The 17,359-nt window shown below is 43.2% G+C and overlaps 1 protein-coding gene across 13 annotated transcripts in view; it reads right to left on the bottom strand.

The window, feature by feature from the left end:
• unm_hu7910 (un-named hu7910) overlaps nt 1–17,359 on the bottom strand; it is a 265,791-nt gene that overhangs the window by 116,434 nt on the left and 131,998 nt on the right. For 11 of the 13 annotated variants that reach the window (XM_038809466.1, XM_038809465.1, XM_038809455.1 and 8 more), the window contains 5 exons: nt 9,279–9,323; nt 8,076–8,135; nt 7,800–7,835; nt 6,958–7,002; nt 2,417–2,461 (listed from right to left, as the gene is read on the bottom strand). In XM_038809466.1, the coding sequence (XP_038665394.1) occupies nt 2,417–2,461; nt 6,958–7,002; nt 7,800–7,835; nt 8,076–8,135; nt 9,279–9,323 (231 nt within the window). The remainder of the gene's footprint in view (nt 1–2,416; nt 2,462–6,957; nt 7,003–7,799; nt 7,836–8,075; nt 8,136–9,278; nt 9,324–17,359) is intronic. The other 2 variants (XM_038809460.1, XM_038809454.1) reach the window with 1 other exon arrangement.

Below are 17,359 nucleotides of genomic sequence, written 5' to 3' on the forward strand. Positions count from 1 at the left end.
ATCAAACCTAACGAAAATTGAAAACATCAGTTATTCATCTTTTTTAAAAATAAATTTAGTGTACCCAATTATTATTTTTTTTCCACTTAAGGGGCAATTTAGTGTGGCCAATCCACCTAACCTGCACATCTTTGGATTGTGGGGGACCAACCCATGCAGACACAGGAAGAATATGCAACTCCACATGGACAGTGACCCAGGGCCAGGATTCAAACACAGGTCCTTAGTGCCATAGTGCCAGTGCTAACCACTGTGCCACGTGTCACCCTTGTTATTTATGTTTAGTTGCTAACTGGGTTGAAAATGATCAACTAGATTACCTTGTTCATTTTTTGCAAGTCATGATTCGTGCACAACAAAAACACGATATTTAACTTTACAAATCACATTTAAGAAAAAATCAAAAATAATCTGGAACCTGCTAGTAGGCTATAGCTCTTGGTAACAGATATCTGACACATGTTGTATTCAAATTGCAGCTGGTCGCTACAACTGGTCTTTATCTAACAGTTTGAGCAATGATGTGGAGGTGCCAGCGTTGGACTGGGGTGAGCACAGTACGAAGTCTTACAACACCAGGTTAAAGTCCAACAGGTTTGTTTTGAATCACTAGCTTTTGGAGGACTCCTGAAGGAGCAGTTCTCCGAATGCTAGTGATTCGAAACAAACCTGTTGGACTTTAATCCAGTTTGAGCAAGGCCAATGTATTGCATGAATACAAAGTGTTGCTGAATATTGTCCACTTTAACAAATGCACAGCAGTTAACCAAATTTGATAATTATTTTATATATATCACAAAATTAAACATTAATAATGGATTTAAGTTAAAAGATGAATTGATTATATAAAGGAATTCTGCATAATTTATTCCATCTCCAGCAGTAATCATGGTTCAGTTCTCCAAATATAATTGATCATAAACTGTTGCTGTCTTACTTAATTTCCAATCAAATAGAACAATGCCCAAACCATTAAGTTATAGAGTGCAACATTTACCAATTAAAATATTGACAGGCAGCAACAAGCAGCCAGCAATGTTCAAAATCTGAGAGTTGGCTGGCACTCAAATATTCTGTGTCAGAAATATTTGTTTAAATATGATTGCTACATATCTTTGAAAACACAAAAACCAATGAGACCAAATGTAGATGTTCAAATCACTATTATGGTCGAACTTTGTAAAGATAATTCTTGTTTGTCCGCTGTGTGTCACTTAATACTTTTCTATTTCCAAGCAACTTGGTTCCTCCTTAACTAGAGTTTTGCACTTGATTCTGGACACCACACTTTGAAAAGATGCATTAGAGAATTTGCAGAAAAGGTTTCACAAAACAGTTTCAGAGATAAGGAGCTTCGGCTGTGTAGATAGACTGGAGGTTGGGACTCTTTCCGTTGGAGAAAAGGTGAAATTTGAAGATGCATTCAAAATCATGAGAGGCCTGAATGAAATAGATAGGGAGAAACTGTTCCCATTGGTGGAAGGATCAAGGACCAGAGGGCTCCGATTTAAGGTAACTGACAAAAGAAGCAAGCAATAGGGACAAGAAGAAAATCTTATGCATGCAGCAAGTGATTAGGATTTGGAATGCACTGCCTGAGAGTATAGTGGAAGCAAGTTCAATCAAGGAATGAAAGAGGGAATTGGATTATTATCTGAAAAAGCAGCATATGCAGAGGTATGGGGAGAAAGTCGGAGTGGCACTTGGTAAATTGCTTTTTCCGGAAAGCTAGCATAGACATAATGGATAGAATGGTTGCCTTCTGTGCTGTAAACATCCCTGTGATTCTGTGAACTTTGTAATTGTGTTATGTCGATCATTTTGAATTACCTGAATTATCTTTGGCTTGTGGCTTTATCAATGACAGGAAATGAGGTGCTATAATTAACTGAAGAATTCAAAGAGCCCAAAATTAAAAAAATATGGAAAAGCTCAAATGATAGGAGGCTATAGATATTATTAGGTATTTGCAGGAAAGCTTTGGGCGATTGGCCAATTGGCCAAGACTTCTAAAAACATTGTTACTCTACCCTACACACTTTAACCGTTTAGTAGAGTAAACTTTTTTAACATTATTGTTGGGTCTGAGGGCTGGTTAGCTCAGTTGGCTGGATGGGTAGAGTGTGGTGCAGAATGATGTTAATGGCACAGGTTCAATTCCCGTATTAGCTGTGATAGTTCATGTTGGCCTCTCTTCTCTTCTTGCCTCATGCTCTGTGGGCTGGTGCCCTTCAAGCTATATAACCTTGTCATTCTCCAGCAGAGAGCGATTCCCATGGTTTCTTGTGGACTATGGCTAATAATCTTACCAAAGGATCGTGCAATTTATTTGCTGTAGAATTATTAAATATCTTTGTATTGTCTATGAGCACCAAAAGAAAATATCTTAAGTGTGAAACATGCAAAATGCAAATACCTGATGGTGTTTCCTTTAGCTTATTTTCTGATAATGAAACTGCCTCTAGAAGCAATAACAAGAGAAACAGTATGTTTAAACATTCTTGAAGGTTAGGAATCAATTAGTTTTAAAGTTCTCATCAAATATAATAGCCGTTTACTAGTACAATTCCAAATGGAGGAGTACTAGATGTTAGATTAGCATGCTATTTATCACCGGTATCAAGATTCAAAATCCACCCAACATGGTTTGGAAAAGAAAAAGCCACCTCCCCACCGAGTCCAAATATCCCACAGGATTTGCACAATTTCACAGTCAACAAACTGAATGACTGAAAATTGACATGTTACAAGGATGACTAATGTTGGGATGCTGCTCCAAAGTTTGAAAATCAACGCCATTGTCAAGCAGAGCAGAGGAAATCTTCATCCAAAATTGATCATATAATACCAGAGTTGGGATCAGGTTAGCAAAATGGATGCTACACCTGTGTGATGTTGACATCAGACTAAAGTGACAATGTTCTAATCCCCAGTACTAATATATCTGGCCAAATTGAGCACCAAAATAGGTAATGAGAAATTAACCTATATAGGAAATTGTTCATTTTAAATATTCCCATCAGGATCAATACAGCTTTAGAGCAATGAGTTACTTGTTCAGTCGAGGAAGCAGAGAATGACTATAAAACATGTAGGGTGGTACACGCAGAGCCAAGATGGCGCCAGGACGTGGAGACTTTCTGCGGCCTCTCACACAGATCCTCTTCCTACATCTCTTATAACCCTATTATGAATGTTCTATATTTTTTCATGCATGAAAAGGTAACGGTCGATGGATGAGTTTGTGAATGGAAAAGTTTCTTGTGGTGTTCAATAGAGCTCAGTATTGAGGCCCTTGCTGTTTGTTGTACATATTAATGACTTGGACTTAAACGTGGGAGGCACGAGTGAGAATTTGCAGATGACACAATAGTTGGCGGTGTAGTTGAAAGTGAAGATAACTGCTGTTGATCCCAGAATTATATCAATGGTTTAGTTGAGGGGGAAGAAAAGTGACAAATGGAACTCAATCCAGAAAGTGTGAGATAATGAAGATGGGGAGGGCAAACAAAGCAAGGGAAGATATTGAGAGGGTTTGAGGAACCTTGGAGTGCATGTCCACAGGTCAGGTTGGCAGGACAGGTGGACGAGATCAAGAAAACATATGGAATGCTTTCCTTTATTGGGTGAGGTATTGAATACAAAAACAGGGACGTAATGATGGAACTGTACAAAATGCTGGTTAGGCCACAGCTGGAGGTGTGTGTAGTTATGGTCACCACATTACAGGAAATACATAATTGTTCTGGAGAGTGCAGAGGAGATTTACTAGAGCTTGAAAACTGCAGCTATGAGGAGAGATTGGATAGGCTACGGTTGTTTTCCTTGGAACAGAGGAGGCTAAGGGGGACCTAATGGAGGTGTACAAAATCAACATGATAGCACACCGATTTGCACTGTTGCTTCACAGCCAGGGTCCCAGGTTTGCTTCCCGGCTTGGGCCACTGGCTGTGCGGAATCGGCACGTTCTCCCAGTGTCTGCATAGGTTTCCTCCAGGTGCTTCGGTTTCCTCCCACAAGTCCCGAAAGATGTGCTTGTTTGGTGAATTGGATATTCCGAATTCTCCCTCAGTGTACCCGAACAGGCGCCGGAGTGTGGTGACTAGGGGATTTTCACAGTAACTTGATCGCAGTGTTAATGTAAGCCTACTAATAAAGATTATTATTAAGAGGGGCCTAGACAGGGTAGACAGCTTTTCCTTAGTTGAGGGGTCAGACACCAGGGGGCATAGATTTTAGGTGGTTAGTAGAAGGATTTGAGAAGCCATGAGGGAAAGCTTTTCATCCAGAGGGTGTTGGGCATCTGAAATTCACTATCTAAGTTAGTGGCTGAAGCTGAAACACCATCTCATTTGGAAGATTCCTGGATCAGCCCATGAAGCGCTCAAATCTGCAAAACTATGAGCCAAGTGCTAGAAAATTAGATTAAAATGTGCAGCTAATTTATATTTTTCCATTTTTGTCTGCAGACACGATTGCTGAATGGCCTCTTTCTGCACTGTAACATTTTTAAACAGGAGAATCGGTTGTTTGAAGTAGTCAAATTCTGTTTTTGATTAAAGATTATAGCTCCTGCTTAACATAGCGTGGGCTTCCTCTAGGTGTTCCGGTTTCCCCCCACTGTCCAAAGATGTGGTTAGATGGATTGGTCATACTAACAATTGCCCCTTAGTGTCTAGGGGCGTGCAGGTTAGGTGGGGTTATGGGATGTGACGGATGGGAATATTGGGGCAATTTAAAAGTTAACAGCCTGGGGTTTGACTGTAATGGTCATATTTCTAAAAAGGATTTTGTTTTGCAGAGCCTGGAAACCTTTTAGGAGCCAAAAGCTGAAATTGACCAGAGGAATGTGGTTTTCAGTCTGGGCTAATACACTGTGGTTAGACCTGGGGAATTAATGTGCTTTCAGTCTGCAGAGTTAATTTATTTTGCACCTTGGGGAGATGATGTCATAGCTGGGTGGAGCCAAGGGATGCAGAGACATTTTGTAAAAGCTGTGGTGAGGAATTAAAATCCGATTTATCTGACAGAGTCCACAATTCTCTCACAGTAGGATAGTTAGGGAAAAAAAAGAGAGTAATAATATTTAAAGCAGAGCAGTCTTGTCCGAGGAAAAGGAAGAAGCTAAAATCCGCCAGATAAACAGCTTTTTGAAGATATTCAACCAGAGTCTTGAGGGGTTCTAACAGGAGCCAAATCTGGCCTGTGAAGCAAGTACTACTCTATGCCATGCTGATTTTAAGCTGGATTGAGAGCTGCATGTTTCTTTTCTTGTAGTTTAATGGGCCATTAAGTAGGAGCGTTTTGGGGGTAATTGTAAGCTGCTATTTTGGGTGCGAAGTTAAAAAGTTTAATATTACATTCCTAATAAAGGGTTTTGTTTTAAAAATACCAAATCCCTATTTCCTGATGCAATCACTCATGGAGCGAATTATTCTTTACACTGGTCCAGTATTCTCGCCACTGTTAGGGTCTGATCTGCGATCATAACAGAGATAGGGCAGAGGAATGGGCCTAGGTGGGGTGCTCTTTTGGAGAGTCGGTACAGACTTGATGGGCTGAATGGCCACTTCTGCACTGTAAGAATTCTAAAATGCTACCAGATTTTAAAACAACGATTCAATGTATGAGATGATACCTACAGATTTCAAAATTAGAAGATATGGTGGCAAAGCAAAGATTGGCAACCAGTACGCAAAATATTCCTTTTAGTAAGGAAGATGCAGGTACAGCAGAAAAAACAAAGAGAAACAGAGGAGGCTACAAAACTAATGCACACAGCACTGTGGAGAAATCTGCCATGGATTCTTGCTTTCACTATCACAAACTTGCGCAATTGCTTCACAGCTCCAGGGTCCCAGGTTCGATTCCCGGCTGGGTCACTGTCTGTGCGGAGTCTGCACGTTCTCCCAGTGTGTGCGTGGGTTTCCTCCGGGTGTTCCGGTTTCCTCCCACAGTCCAAAGATGTGCAGATTAGGTGGATTGGCCATGCTAAATTACCCTTAGTGTCCAAAATTGCTCTTAGTGTTGGTTCAGTGGGGTTACTGGGTTATGGGGATAGGGTGGTGTGGGCTTGGGTAGGGTGCTCTTTCCAAGAGCCGGTGCAGACTCGATGGGCCGAATGGTCTCCTTCTGCACTGTAAATTCTATGAAACTGCTGCGTTCCCCATTTCAACTGTGTCACTGCAAAAATATATAATCATAGTTGATGTCAACATAGAAGGCAGTCATTCGGCCATTCTGATCGGTGCCAATTCTCTACTGGAGTCACTCACCTAGCCCCACTCTACTGCCTTTTCCTTGTTGCCCTACAAATTTATCTTCAGACAATTGTTCCCTCTTGAATTTCTGAATTGAATCTGCCTCCATTACCCGTTAGATGGTTCATTCCACACCCTAACCACTCTATCCAGGGACGAGGAGCTTCATTCTGGTGAATCGTTTGGATCATTGAATTTACAATGCAGAAGGAGGCCATTCGGCCCATCGAGTCTGCACCAGCCCTTGAAAAGAGCACCCTACTTAAGCCCACATATCCATCCTATCCCTGTAACCCAGTAACCCCAACACGAAGAGAACATGCAGACTCCACACAGTGACCCAAGCCGGAAATCTAACCTGAAACCCTGGAGCTGTGAAGCCACAGTGCTAACCACTGTGCTACCATGTCACCCATCCTTTCTAATGCCTTTGTAAAGTGTGGTGCATATAGATATAATACTCGAGGCTGAACCAGTGATTTGTATTTAATCACTTTTGAACTTTACACCTCTACTTTTAAAGCCCAGGATCCCATTTGCTTTATAACCACTTTCTTAACTTGCTTTGCCACCAATTAGTTCTACTTCCTGGTAATCCTTAACTTATTGCACTGATACATAACATACTCAATCACTTTCCCAACTGATAAAACATTCTTAAATCGGCATTTATGTAGCTAACAATGTTTAGGCATACCATTAGAGGTTTCCTCTTCTAAATCAACGACTCCAACCTCCGCTTCTGCAATAGTAAAAATAAAACTGGTCACTCTGATAAAACCCAAGCCTGCTCAAGGAGAGTCTTGAATTAGCCCACATTCCGAAAGAATCATAAATTACAAACTTATGGGGTAGGGTAAAAAAAAAATCAAACACCAAGCAGAACAGTTGTCATCACACAGGACAGAGTAGTTTAGAAAATGGAAATTTCACAATTAATCTCATCATGACAGTGCAGAAAGGGCGTTAGAAGTACAAAAGCTGGGGCAGCACCGTGGTGCAGTGGTTAGCACTGCTGTCTATGGCACTGAGGATCTAGGTTGAATCCCGGCCCTGGGGCACTGTGTGTTTCACCCCCACAACCCAAAGATGTGCAGGTTAGGTGGATTGGCCACGCTAAATTGCCCCTTAATTGGAAAAAAATAAATGATTACTTTAAAAATGTTTTTTTTTTTTTTTTTAAAGTACAAAAGCTGACTTCAGGATATATGTCAGCCCTTTCCTGGATTAGACAAATGCCATCATAAATTTTGGTTCCTCTCTCTACGTAGTCTCCACAAGAACTGAAAATTAGTGCCAGGTAGACATGTGGATCTCCTCTACTCATGTCAGTGTACAGTATCAGCATTGAAGGTGGAATAAAAGATATTAATCAGAGAAAACAATCCCTAACAAAATATCAGGCATTATCTTGAGAAAAAGGGCTAGATTTACCCAACTACAGTTTGCAATCTCAGTAACAAAACACTATTGAGTTTATGAAATAAAAACTTTGCATGACCACTTCTCAATGGTTTTCCAATAGATATTTTTTTTTACCTGGTTCAGCTACGTCCGCTTCTTCTTTTGGCTCATCTGAAACAAAGAGCAGGAGCACATTTTTTATTAATTTTTTGATTTGTTTTCCAAAAGCCAGTGGGGACCTGGAGACACAATGTAGGAAACCAAATTTAACAGAACAAATGTCAAAGCTGGCTCCTGACACCTGGACTCTGAACCAAAATAATCCCAACATAAAAGTGGTTTTAAAGCAAGAGAGAGAGAAAAAAAATCAACAGAATAAATGAAATTGTAGTAATTAGGTTCTTGACTAACCTGTTACTTCCAGATGGTCAGGCTCTGAGGGTTCATTCGCTTCTGCATCATTCACATATTCTGTAGTGAGAAAAAAACAAAGAAAGCATTCACTCATTTTAACGAGGCTCTACAATTTAAATCCTGGGCTGTGAGTGCCCTGTCTGCATATTGACATTTAAATTAATTCAAATCAAACTTTAAACAGAAGTGGAAAAGCCCTGAATGGTACATGACACTAAACTGATACCTCAGTTGCATTGCGCCACAGAGTGTTAAGATGCAGATCTGCACCTAGGATCGTCTATATTTTATATATTGTTTCCTCTTTTATATAACATACACCTGGATTAAGTTGGATATTTACCCATTTCAATACAAAGAAAAATAATTTGAGCACATATGGGAGACAGCACTACAATCCTTAGCCATATATTTGTACAATTGGCTAGAAAACTGGAAACTCGCAAATTTCTTAACTCAGAATAAGCAAGATGTTTAAATTGAAATGATCATGGGATATTTTTTCCCCCTTATAATTCTCTCAATAGTTGAAAATAAAAATAATCTAAGGCACTGCTCAGTTATTCTGAACTATCCTAGCACAAAATGATACAAACATCATTTGGCTGGCTTCTGGAATCTTTGCCTATTCTCTTCCCCAGTTAGAAGGAAAGGTGGCTCTTTGAGTTAAATGCTATGCAAAACTCCCTACTAGCTACAATCAACAGCACTCTATCATCAACAATCAGATAATCTTGATCAGCCAGATATTCTTAGATGGTTGGAATAGGTCTTTGTGCCAATTCTCAGGAAAAATCAGCTCCCCCAATATACATAACTAAGCAAAGTTATGAACAGCTTAGATGCAAATATAAAACGGAACTTAATTCCCTACACCAGATTTTCTTAATTACGTTTCAATTTTTCTCTTTGGGTAGTTAATTTTTTAAACACTGGTTTCAAAAATAAAATGCAAACAGAATGCTGTCAGGCAAACAAAACATTATACATAACAATATGTAGGTACAATTAAACAGCCTTGTGCTACAATGAAGTAAAATGAAATAATTTTCCACAGATGCCACACATTAAAAATCATTAGAAGAATGCAAATTACTGTGGATGCTGGAATCTGAAACCAGAGAGAAAATGCTGGCAAATCTCAGCAGGTCTGACATTAAAAATAGTTTTTTTTTAAAGTTTGAAATAAAAAACAATCACCTTCTTCTGCTGGGTGCTCTTCGGTAACCTTCTGTGTATTATCTTCTGTGAGGAAATGAAGAGTTGAGATTACTAAATATATTGACTGGAGTTTGAAAAATGTTTGTGAACCAAAAAAAAAGTTTTGGCGTCTAGATTTCAAATAGCTTCATCTTGCATCATTTTAACTGAAGAAATCAGTTTCCTCTCCTGAAGGAAAACCGATCACGTAATTTTTTTTATTTTAAACTAAACTTGGCCTTATGATCCAAGAATAAGCACAAGATTTTCCGCATATGCAAAGTGATTTGAACTCCATTTTCTAAGAAACAATCACACAATGATGTGTGTTTGTTAAGCAAAAGCAGTCGAGCAAGACATGGACTATGGTTTGAATTTTATTGTAACCATAGACTGTCAACCTTTTACTCGCTTCATTGCTCTTGATCCTAGACCACACTGCTTGAAACAGAGGCTAAGTGGTCACACAAGAATGTAGTGATTGTAACACACATGTCTGTATTTAATGTTTATGCAATTACTTCTGTAAATTAGCGAGAGAACAGTGCAATCAGAATCTCCCAGGAACACATAACTATCTTAGCATTAACCAAACCACCATTTTGAATAAGTACATGTACCTGCGGTAGGATATGGATTTTCAAACTGATGCCCCAGTGCGAAGATCTCCTAGTTTTTTTTATATAATTAACTCATCGGGATGTGGTCATTTCTGGCGAGGTCAACATTTATTGCCCACTTTTAATTGACCTCAGGAAGGTGGGGTTGAGCTGCCTTCTTCAATGGCAGCAGTCCATGTGGTGTAGGCACACCCACAGCGCTGTTATGAAGAGAGCTCCAGGATTTTTACCCAGTGACAGTGAAGAAACGGCAATATATTTCCAAGTCGGGTAGTGGGGTTCCCAGGTATTTGCTGCTCTTGTCCTTCTAAATGGTAGTGGTCGTCGGTTTGGAAGGTGCTGCTGAAGGAGCCTAGGTTAATTCGTGCAGTGCATTTTGTAGATGGTACCAGCGCCGGCCCTAGGGTTGCTGGCGCCCCGGGCAAGCTGAACTTCGGCGCCCTTGGGGGGGGGGGGGCCCGAGCCGAGGTGGGGGGGGGGGGGGCGGACCCGAGGGGGGGGGAGGGGGGCGGGCGGGGAGGACCGAGGGGGGGAGCGGGACCGAGCGGGGGAGGGCGGAGCGGGGCCGGGGGGGCCGAGCCGAGGGGGGGGGGGGGGGGAGCGGACCGAGCGGGGGGGGCAGACCGGGGGGGGGGGGGGGGGGGGCGCCTTGGGGGAGGGCGGCCACCGCGCATGCGCTGGTTGGTACCGGCCCAACTGCGCATGCGCGGGACCAGAGTCTCTGGCGCCCCCCAGCACATGGCGCCCCGGGCGACTGCCCGAGTTGCCAGTGCCTTGAGCCGGCCCTGGATGGTACACATGGTTGCCACTGTGCAATGTGTGGAAGGCGTGAATGTTTGTGGAAGAATTGCCAATCAGCTTTTTCGTCCAGATGGTGTCAAGCTTCTTGGTGTTCTGTAGCTGCACCCATCCAGGCAAGTGGAGGGTATTCCATCACACTCCTGCCCTGTACCTTCTAGATGAGGTAACCTGCCAGTATTTTGACTGTGGGGAATTCAGCGATTGTAATGCTATTGAATGTCAATGGGCTATGGTTAGACTGACTCTTGTTGAACTTGGTCATTGCATGACATTTGAGTGGTGTGAATGTTACTTGCTACTTGTCAGCCCAAGCCTGGACATTGTCCACGTCTCGCTGCATTTGTACATGGACCGCTTCAGTGTCAGAGTCTTGAATCTGAGTTGTGTATCTGAGTTATGTCTCATAACGCCAGTGACCCGTGTTCAATTACAGCTTTCGGTAACTGTGTGTAGAGTTTGCACCCCCCCCCCCCCCCAAAACCACCTCGTGTCTGCATAGGCTTCCTCCGGGTGCTCTGGTTTCCTTCCACAGTCCAAAATGCTAAACTGCCCCTCAGCGTTCAAAGGACATGCAGGTTAGATGGGGTTATGGGGATAAGGGTTGTGGAGTGGGCCTGGGTGGGGTGATGTTTCAACCCGGTGGGCTGAATGGCCTCCTTCTGTACTGTAGGAATTCCATGGAATGGTGCTGAACATTGTGCAGTCATTATCAAACATCCCTACTTCTGACTTTATGATGAAAGGAAGGTCATTGATGAAGCAGCTGAAGATGGTTGGGCCTGGAACACTACCCTGCGAAATTCCTGCACTGACGTCCTGGATGTGAGATGATTGGCCTCCAACAAGAGCAACCATCTCCCTTTGTGCCAGGTATGACTCCAACCAGTGGAAATGTTCCACTTCGCAATTCCCATTGACCTCAGTTTTGCGAGGGGTACCTCATGCCACACTCTGTCAAATGCTGCCTTGAAGTCAAAGACATTCATTTTTGCCTCTGGAGTTCAGCTCTTTTGTCTTTGTTTGAATTCTGTAACGAGGTCAGGAGGTGAATGACCCTGGAGGAAACCAAAGTGAGGTTAGTGAGGAGGTTATTGCTAAGCAAGTGTCACTTTTGATAGTTGATGACCTCTTCCATCACTTGGGAAAGTTTTTGGTGTCAGATTTGTGTAATTGTGATTAACCATTACACATTTCTGCTGCCAATACACATAAATATAAAAATAGACGCCAAATAATAAAATATTTCTGCATTAACACTTTATTTGAATAGCTACGTCTTTTGGGATTTCCTGGAAACATGCCAATATTTGCCAGAGACCAATAAAAAAGTTTCTAAAATCACCGAGGTATGATAGCAATTAACACCCACACTATATTAAATTTGATATCTCAACACAAATCAATTTACGCAAACAAATTTGGTCAAACAGCTGCAACTTTCACCTCAGATCCAGGCTTGACACCATTCCAAACAAAATTTAGTCTGCACTTTCAGATTGCTACAAAGGACGTTATACTCTCCCAACTCGAGTCCTGTGGGAAGTCAGTCCACACCAAAAAACTATCCTAAGTTAATGTCAATTTCTAATTGCATCAAGAAAGGTCACAAGGATAGCTGGGGTGAGACTTGGAAAAGTTACTCTGTTGAAAGTTATGGGAAGTCCTTGGTATTTAGATGCAGAATTATACTGAAGAGAGCAATACCATCAAGATACATGTGGCTCTTCCGTAGCAGAATTATGTCCCTCTGACTTGTTTGTTTTTTGCCCTAACTGTACTCAGTACCGAACAGCAAAGAACATGGAACTGCCATAGCAATATGCAGCTTCCTTCTCATTCTGACAAATTGTAGAGAAGTATGCTCTTGAATAAATGATTCATGTGGTTAATTCCCATTGTGGACAGTTGGGAACGGAGAGGGGAAAAGATTAATAAAGACAAGAACAATATTTATAATATGCAATGCATCTAGGTTGTAACCTAAAGCACCAAAGTTTCCAATCTGCTTCCATGAAGATGTGCTTTCCTTGCAAATCTTTCCCAAATATTTCTGACAGACTTTGTCTCTCTTGCTCTTCAGCACTGAAACAAAACTTATATTTAAATTTAAACTCAATTACAACCAACAGATGATGGGTGGAAAAAAAACACAGGAGACTCAACAACTCGCTGCCAACCATGATGTGCTTAGCTTCTTCAGCACTATCAAAACCATCGATGGTCTGAGGACCCAGGGGCCCACCACACCGAAAGCGAAAAACAGAGAGACACCCAACGACAAGAGGGGCTCAACGACAGAGGCATTCAATGCCCACTGAAGAGAGCACTTTGAGGACCTCCTCAACCAAGACACAGCCTTTGATGCAAGAGTCCTTGACATCATCCCGCAAAATGCTAACTACCACCATCGCAGCACAACCCCAGCTCACTGCAAGGTCGAAAAAGCCATCTGACAGCTGAAGAACAACAAGGCCTCTGCTGCAGAAATACTAAAATGTGGCGGAGATGCACTCTTGACAAGAATTCACACCCTCATCACTCTTGTCTGGAAGGAAAAAAGCATGCTGGGTGATCTCAGAGGTGCCTTAAATGTGATCATCTTCAAGAAAGGAGACAGGTCCGACTGCGGAAATAACAGAAGGATTTCCCTACTCCACCACGGGAAAGATCATCACGAGAATACTCCTCAACAGTGGCTGAAGAGCTCCTCGTGGAGTCTCAGTGCGGCTTCTGCCCATCAAGAGGCTCAATGGACATGATCTTCAGCACGTGACAAATCCAGGAGAAGTACAGGGAGCAACGTCAACTCTGTACATGACCTTCTTCGATCTCACAACCGTCTCCGACTCTGTCAACCGCAAGGGACTGTAGAGCATCCTCCTCAAATGCAGCTGCCCACAGAAATTCGTCACCATTCTCCGCAATGACATGCAAGTCATGATCCTCACCAACGGAACTACCACAGACCCAATAAGTGTGCAAACTAGGTTGAAACAGAGCTGCTTCACCTCAACAACATTCTTCGCCATCTTCCTTGCAGCAATATTACAGCCAGTCACCCCGAAACTCTACCGGACAAGTGGGAAACTGTTCAACTTTCGATGCCTCCAGTCCAGAACAAAGACCAACCCAACTTATGTCATCAAACTGCAGTACGCAGACGATGTCTGTGTGCGCGCACATTCAGAGGCTGAGCTACAAGTCATCGTTGATGCATTTACCGAGGCGTATGAGAGAATGGGCCTCAGACTAAACATCTGGAAAATAAAGGATCTTTCTACCAGGCCGCTGCGGCCACACTAAACCTCCCCCATCCACTTTCACCCCATCACCCACCCAATGCATCAAGATCCAGGATGAGCCCGTGGACAACATGAATCATTTCCCATACCTCGCTGGGCCGGAGAATCGGTGCAATCGCGCCACACTGCCCCGACACTGGCGCGCGATTCTCCGAGGTGCAGAGAACCGGCGCCATTTGCGTCAGCGGGTTTGATGCGGCGCCAGTCGCGGGCCGCTGCACACGGCAGGGCCGCCGACTCTCTGGCCCGGATGGGCCGAACGTCCGCGTGGAAAAAGCAGAGTCCCGTCGGCGCCGTCCACACCGGGTCACTGCCAGCGGGAACTCTGCACGAAGGGTTTTGGGGGGGGGGGGGGTCTCCGATGGGGTCTGGCCCGCGATCAGGGCCCACCGATCAACGGCCCCCCACCCCGGCCTACTTTGTTGCGCAGCCGGCCCCTGAACCCCCACGCCATGTTGCATCGGGGCTGGCGCACTGAAGAAGACCCCCACGCATGCGCAGGTTGGCACAGCCTGACTGCGCATGCGCGGCACCCATTTGGCGGCGGGAAGGGGGGCTGGAGCGGCGTTAACCGCTCCAGTGTTGACAGGGGGCCAGAATCGGTAGTCGCGCGCTCGTTTCGCCCCGTTGTGAAACGCGACGGCGTTCACGACGACGCGAATACTCTGTCTCCATTTCAGAGAATCGGGCCCACCGACTCCAATGCGCCACTGCAGTCTTCAGACATCTGAGGAATAGAGTATTCAAAGACCAAGATCTCAAACACAGCATCAAGCTCATGGTCCCAGCCCTCCTGTATCCATCAGAAACATCCACAATGTACAGAAGACACAGGGACAGCATGGCGGCGCAGTGATTAGCACTGAAGCCTATGGCGCCGTGGACCCAGGTTCGATCCTGGCACCGTGTAACTGTCCAAGTGGACTTTGCACATTCTCTCCATGTCTGCATGGGTCTCACCCCACAACACAAAAAGATGTGCAGGGTAGGTGAATTGGCCATGCTCAATTGGAAAAAAAGAATTGGATACTTTAAATTTAAAAAAAAAAGATATACAGAAGACAGCTCAAATCCTTGGAGAGATAACACCAACTGTGCCTCCGCAAAACCTTGCAAATCCACTGGCAGGATAGGTGTACCAATGTGAGCATTCTCTCCCAGGCCAATATCAGAGACACTGGTCACACTCAAATCAGCGACACAAGACTCCCGAAACAGGTGCCCCATTCATAGCTCCACAGGGCAAGCGATCACTTGGAGAGGAGGGGAAACGCTATAAGGACACTCTGAAAACCTTGCTAAATAAATGCAACACCCACTCTGACATGTGTGAATTACTTGCCTTAGAACACACAAGCTGGAGAAAAAGCATCTGTGAAGGCACCAATCACTTTGAGCATATTAGGGTGGAGCTTGTGGAGGCCAAGCGTAAACAGAGGAATCCAGGGCAGCCCACCCACCCACCTCATCAAACATCACCTGCCAAACCTGTGGCAGAGTCTGCAGATCCAGGATCAAACTTCTCAGCCACTGTAGAAATCACCCCCACAGAGTGGAAGCAAGTCATCCTCAACCCTGAGGGACTGCCCAAGAGAGAGCCCTGATAATTGGTCTCTGGCATATTACAAGCAGTTGTATTGATTATGTAACTGAAGCTGTAGGAATACTCAATATTCACTTACTTCAATTTGAGAAAAACTAAAAAAATAAGGAACAAATACAAGTGTTGAAGGCACAAAATGTGAACTACGTTTGTCAGGGTGTCCGGAAGAAAACTCCTTTACTTCAGGAATATTGAACTTCTGTCCCTTTCCCGTCTTCTACTTTCACTTCCCTCCCCCATTTATTACTGCCATTCCTTCCATTCCCATCTTTCCCTTTTCTGTTACTAATGTAAGGGATTCAAGTCACTACGTACTCTAGTTAGGAGATTCATATTCTCATGAGAATTCTTGCCCAATGTAAACAACTGACGAGGCCCTTTCAATCAATAGCCGGGCTCCTATAGAGTGGTGCTGAGGGGACTAACCCACATTGATTTTGGTCACTGGATGCTGTATCTCATATCATTCACCACTAAGCTCATGTCTGGCATCCATGTGAAAATGATCCTAACCCTAACCAAGCCGTTTGTGAAAGAAATTACATGCTCAATATTCAACTAATTAAATTTTAGAATTTCGTCAGATGTTTGAAGAACGCCCCTTAGTTAAAAAGTGTTACTTTGCAGAATGGTAGAAAAGGAGAGTTAGGGAATAGTTTGAAGAGACTGCGTTCAGTGCACCTAAAATTTCTGTCGCTGGTGGAAAAAAAATCACATCAAATCCGTAGAGTTGTTGGCAACCGGATGCTGAAGGTGACACTGGGAAATTTTAAATTTGCCACTGGCTGAGAAAACTGCGAAACTGGAGAGCGCTTTCAAAAGTTCACTGGTGAACAAAGGGACCTTACATATCCCTGGGGTAGAAAAGGTTCAAATAAAACAAACTAAATGATGAAATTGGGATTATGTGGAGCAATTCATTTTAAAGTTATTAGTATGAAAACTTTAATTGTCAGAACAGTGGGGACAAATAACAACAGCGGGTAATTTAAACCCAATACGGGTACCGTAAAGGTATGAGATGAAAGGATAGCAGACATATGCGGTAGTATGGCCAGGCTTATTCAGTTACATTAGAAGGCAGAATGCAATTAAGGACCATATTTGGCCTCAGAGTATATCAAGTGTGTTGTAGATGTACTGGTGAGCTAAATAAATAGTTTAGAGGCGGCAACTGGAGTAATGCACAATGCAGAGAGCTGCACAATAAGATCATTTTAGCACTGTGGAGTAACAAGGAATGGAAAAGGCTAGCCGTGACCTACTGAATCATATTCAGTGGAGCACTTGGGTCCCACTGATCGGACAAAAGTTCACATGGTCCAATTATTTAAAAAAGGCCATGAGTTTGACATCAGGTGTTGAGATGCTGCTGGAAAATATGAAATGAAATGTGATTTATGATCACGGACAGATTTCAGTTGTTGTTCAGAAATCCCAGAGGTGGCTTTTGGAAATCATAATAAATATCTAGTCAAAGTTCAGAAACAATAGAGGCACCACTATACTACAGGGTGTATTGTCTGGAGCACCAGTGGGGAAAGAGGAATAAATTTGCAAAGGTGCAAAATTTTTTACAGTAGTTATGAGGAAACTTACAATAGAATCCCTACAGTGAAGGAGGCCATTTGGCCCATCCAGTTTGCACTGACTTCAGCCCGAGTCTGCACTGAAACTTCGACAGAGGCTAATTTCGCAATCCAGCTCTTGGTCTGTAACATTGTAGGTAGATGAGGAACATCAGCCACAATAGCA

The sequence above is a fragment of the Scyliorhinus canicula genome, chromosome 10 (genome assembly GCF_902713615.1).
Source record: "Scyliorhinus canicula chromosome 10, sScyCan1.1, whole genome shotgun sequence".
Taxonomy (NCBI): domain Eukaryota; kingdom Metazoa; phylum Chordata; class Chondrichthyes; order Carcharhiniformes; family Scyliorhinidae; genus Scyliorhinus; species Scyliorhinus canicula.